The sequence below is a fragment of the Lactuca serriola genome, chromosome 5 (assembly GCF_051521515.1).
Source record: "Lactuca serriola cultivar US96UC23 chromosome 5, Lser_US96UC23_V15, whole genome shotgun sequence".
NCBI classification, from domain to species: domain Eukaryota; kingdom Viridiplantae; phylum Streptophyta; class Magnoliopsida; order Asterales; family Asteraceae; genus Lactuca; species Lactuca serriola.
The window spans coordinates 90,908,334-90,913,171 of record NC_136412.1 but is presented as its reverse complement, the minus strand read 5'-3'; the positions used below and the strand labels follow the sequence as shown (position 1 = coordinate 90,913,171).

Below are 4,838 nucleotides of genomic sequence, written 5' to 3'. Positions count from 1 at the left end.
CATCATGGAAACATTTTTGTTGGAAATAACTAAACAAAAACCTAAATACTAAGCAAAAAAATTATAGTAATCACCATTTAGAGCAGGATGAGGAGTCCGATCAGGCCATATGAGACCATTTAAGCATAAATTTAAGTCATTTGGTGTATCTCCCACTACTAATCAATATTGTGAAATTTGTTATTTGGAATGCGAGGGTAAAATGGTCATTTACCTGAGAACCATGTTGATCACACACCACCAATCGTGGGACAGGAAACCTCTCACATATTATCAGTTATGCATCATCATGTGGAGCTTGTAACAACTGAGCAAATGCCTACAAAATATAAAAAAAATATTAATGTGATGTTTTTTTTTAATTATAAAATGGAAAAGTGAAATGAGGAAAAAGTACTTGATGTTCAGGCTGATGTTGGTAGCCATTGTTTCTCCATTGAGCAATTGTCATGTCATGAAAAACAAGTACACTAAAATAAGAATCTATCAACAAGATTCTATCAGCTAAAATTGATGCCACATCAAGCAATGTTGGAGAAGGAAGAGAGTTAAATGAATATGAAATTAATGAAGGCTGAATCATCACAGTTGCATTTGTTATGCTTTCTCTGTTCAACATCATTCGAAAATAAGCAGTTTCATCGGGACTATCATTAAACACCTGCCAACATTTCATAAAATTAAGAACATATAACAAAAGGGAAATTCGGTAAATTAACAACTTTTAACCTGAACAAACTGTGATCTTTGAAGATTAAACATGAATTGAGAGAACAATGAGAAACTAGGGTTTAAAGAAAATGAAGAAGAGTCATCTTTTCTATAGTCCCCAAATTTGGAACATAGACGAATTAGGTTTCTATCTATCCACCTTGTTGCATCAAATGATTCCTGAAAAGGGTGATTCTATAAATAAAATTTATATATTTGATTTGTGCAAAAAGTACTAGAAAGGAAAGTGCAACTTCACCTCCATTTCCATTTTATAAGAAGTTAATCTAGCTACTACTACAGCATCAGTCTCTTGATCAAAACCTTGCATTAATTCATGTTAAAGAAAAGTGTAATTAAGTCTTTTTCCCAAATAAAGAAAAGCCTTTTACTATTTTTTACCTCTGAAAGAACAGCACTCTCGACCATGGCAGCAAGAGCATAAGCAGAAAGCTTAGTTTTCTCAAATGGAGATGCGAGCTTACCATGGAATCTCTCTGCTACTACTTTTCCAGATGTTGTTGCCAGCAACAAATCTATATATTTGATCATTGCACGATCTAAAATATTCCCTATTGGAAGTTCAAAGCCCCATTCCTACATTAATAAGTATTCATCAAACTTAAATTTATCAAATTAAATTTTTTTATACTGTTGATATTCTAGACTATAGACATTGGAATTCAGACGCCTACTTGGACAATTGATCGAAACGTTGTCATATAATGCAGCCCAACGACTGCAAAACTCTATGAGTAGGTGGCCCACTCTTGAAAGTGCAAATTACAAGCGATAACAGGGGCTCTGTTTGTACTTTTCATGGAATGAAAGGCTTCAGGTCCTCTCCAGGCCCTCTGATGAACCCATTGCATCAATAAATTCAAAAAAAAATCTCTTTCAATGATGAGGATGAGGTATATGTTATATTGATAGGATATGATAAGTCATTTATTAATTATTATGCATTATGCAAAGAATGAAAATGAGTGACATACATTAATGAGGGGGTTATGATTGTAGGCCTTTTAACATCATATATGGCGATGAGATATAAAGGTAAGTGGAAAATAGATTGGGTCTTCCCTTTAAAACAACAAAAAAAATATACTTTCCTCCTGAGGCAAGAAGAGACCCGGACCATATGAGAAAGCAAGAAATCATATAAAGACAGCATGCACCAACAGACAGCAGTGTCCCCACTCTTGTATTAAAGAAGTTGCTTTCGGCTCATTAGTTGCCCATCACTTACATCATCCCTGCAAATAAAAAACAAAGTGAAGATTTAGTTTTTTTTTCTTTAATTGTACCACTTGAAATTATATTTATATATACCTGTAGAATATGATCCCCGGTGGTTTTTTACCTGTTGCCTTCTCAAAAGATAGTAAAAGCAACAGCAGATTGGACAAACCTGAACACATAAACATTGATAATTAGTAGAAGCTAGGATACATCCTGATAAGAGAGTTAACCACCTTTTGTGAGAATTAATTAAGAAGCTAGCCTTTTGGCCTTGATTTGTCCCTGTAAAACAAATAGTTAGTTCACATCAAAGACTCGAGCTCTCATCCAAGAAAACCAATCTTGATTTCTACTTTTATTTATCTGAATATTTAAGATACAGTTTTCTTGAAATTTAAAAAGAAAAAGGTAATAACAAAGACAAAAACTTGCCTTCAACAAAGTGTCTAGCTTGTTAAAAAGATTGACCATTTTTTGAACTTCCTCGGTGGCATTAAGACAAGGATTTTTTGATGCAGCTGCTTCAAATCCACTGAGGGCCCTTTCATAATTTTCCAGATATGTATTCACAATAGCAGAATTGAAATATAAGTTTGGGTTTGGCTTCATGCTTTCATCTTTCTCCTGTTACATCATGAAAGAAACAATATCAGATAAAAGTTGACTTTTTCAAGTCAAATCTACAAAGTAGATTTCCAACATACAACATTTTGGTATGCTTTTATAGACTAATGTAATTTGCTATTATCCCATGCCCCCGTGACAAAGAAACATGTCAAACAAACATTCTCCAAGTTGTCTGTTGGAAGAACAGAAAGGGTAAAATCGTCAATACACAAAAAGTCTTATGTATTGATGATAAATTATGCAATAAACTTACACCATGAATTCCCATCCTTGACATCTAAAGCAATAGCTTCCTTTGCGTGTTTTATGCTTTCAACGACAATTTCCTCTTGATTATTAGAACCTAAAGATTTATAAAAAAATGTTTAGATTCAAAAAACACTATATATATATATATATATATATATATACAACCACACTGGAAAAAACAAGAACTGTTTCTTGCCTTGAGCCATTCGTCTTTCAAGCATTGATAATTAGCTAAGTATCCTTTTGTTTGGACCCTGTATTACCATTAAAATGAAAAATATTGGATGTTTATTAAGTGAATACTAATAAGAATTTATAAGAATATATACAAGTGAAGTGATAATCAACCTTGCTTAGAGCAAGGGTAAAACAGTTTCTTGTAGTAGGTAAAAATGGAAAAAAGACTTTAAATTTTTAAACCTTAATCCCTCAATCTTCAGATGATTCAAAGTAAATCCATTTGTGGCATGGATCACATGTGGTACACGGTCCCATGAAAAGCTAGTATCGATTATACCTATGATCAATGAGATAATTGCTGATGAATCAACTTGCATATCTTGCATTTCATCTTTTTCACTATGAATCAGCTGGTTGAACTCGTTCTCAAGTTACTTTGATTTTGATCTCTTTATTTTTGCTCCATAACCAATATGATAAACATTGGGAGGAACACACTGAGCATCCCAATGATGATGATGATGATACAGGTTCCTGAAAGATTATGTGAATTATGATGCAGTAAATTTGCAAAATACTATGAAAGAAATTATATTATTTAATTTACCTTTGTTCTTATACTGGAACCCGCTTTTTATAGATCAATCAGAGCCAAAAGAGCATTCAAATTCTCCTCAATATTTAAATCTGAATATTCACCTTCCATCAGTCCAGATAACCACATTTCTCCAGGATGAATCATTGGGATTATCATCAACGCTACCACAGTCTTCAAGGTCATATTGGTCATCTTCAGTATCCTTAACAATGGAGTAGGCTTGTAGCACATTTGGCCGGTACTAATATAATTGTGTGTCGATTGGGGTAGCAACTTAATGAACGAACCTGCCATATCATAAGAATAAAACACAATTTGGGTGAAAATCAAGAAAGCACCAGATAACATTCTCAAAGTTCTTGTGTCGACTGCTATTAATTTGAGAGAAGAAATAGGAGATAGACAATCCATGTTGAATAACTTACCTGAAGTGGATTCCGAGACTCTTTCCATGCCAACTTTTGAGATTACGTCTGACTTTTGCTACTGATTAATCGAACTGAGCCCTAGGCTTTTGTTTCGCCTGAAGGTGAAGTCTTTTGATATGAAATCGGAACCTACCTCCACCTTCGTATCGTGGTTGGCTGAATCTTGGAAGAACCTGAAAATCGATTCACGATCGACTGTGAGAACGTGGGGGATGAGATGAAAACCGATTCCAATTCCTTCGGAATGCCAAATTGAATTCATAGAAATTTTCCAAAATCAGAAAGCAATTCTTAATTCGTACTTTCTCAAAATATTGAAAAATCGATTGGAAGAAGATTAGCGAAAGAAATCAACAGACCTAAAGAAAGGAGGCGATTTTGAAGGCGATATCGATTGGAACCCAGTTCTGAATGGTTCGATTATTCAAATGAAATTGGGTTGGATCCATTGAACGAGAATGTAGCCAATCACAATCCAGCAAACTTCCTTCTCTCCTCTCGCCAAGCAATTAGTGATTTTGATTTAGCAACCCCCCTAGCGAGTGCTAGGGGACGGTGTTTCAAGCTCACTAGCAAGCCTAGCGAGGTTGGTGGCGAGCTCCACTCCGCTTAGCCTCAAGTCGATCAAACCTCAGTGGTCTGGAATATTACGTGATGCACGTCAGCGAGGATGTGAGCTGAAGCGGGCCCTCAATTCTTAACTCCACGTGGGAGTACTTGATCTGAGATACGAGCTTGGTTGCGTTATTCCTTTAGGATAAACAAAAGGGATTCAGTATTGGTGGAGGTAGATTAGGGTTTAC

The 4,838-nt window shown here is 35.0% G+C and overlaps 1 protein-coding gene across 1 annotated transcript; it reads right to left on the bottom strand.

Moving 5' to 3' along the window:
• Nucleotides 1–277: 277 nt before the first annotated feature.
• Nucleotides 278–1,042, bottom strand: LOC145050979 (protein transport protein SEC23 B-like). The gene is made up of 4 exons (XM_078999143.1): nt 971–1,042; nt 730–891; nt 398–661; nt 278–319 (listed from the first exon to the last, which is right to left on the bottom strand). The coding sequence occupies exons 1-4, from the start codon at nt 1,040–1,042 to the stop codon at nt 278–280; spliced, it is 540 nt and encodes a 179-aa protein (XP_078855269.1).
• Between the last annotated feature and the right edge of the window lie 3,796 nt (nt 1,043–4,838).

Excerpts from the sequence above, each read along its gene's own strand:
- LOC145050979 (XM_078999143.1), bottom strand. The coding sequence starts at position 1,042 with ATGCAAGGTTTTGATCAAGAGACTGATGCTGTAGTAGTAGCTAGATTA. Across the intron at positions 892-970 it reads CTTATAAAATGGAAATGGAG|GAATCATTTGATGCAACAAG; the intron begins GTGAAGTTGCAC and ends CACCCTTTTCAG. Across the intron at positions 320-397 it reads AACATCAGCCTGAACATCAA|GCATTTGCTCAGTTGTTACA; the intron begins GTACTTTTTCCT and ends TATATTTTGTAG.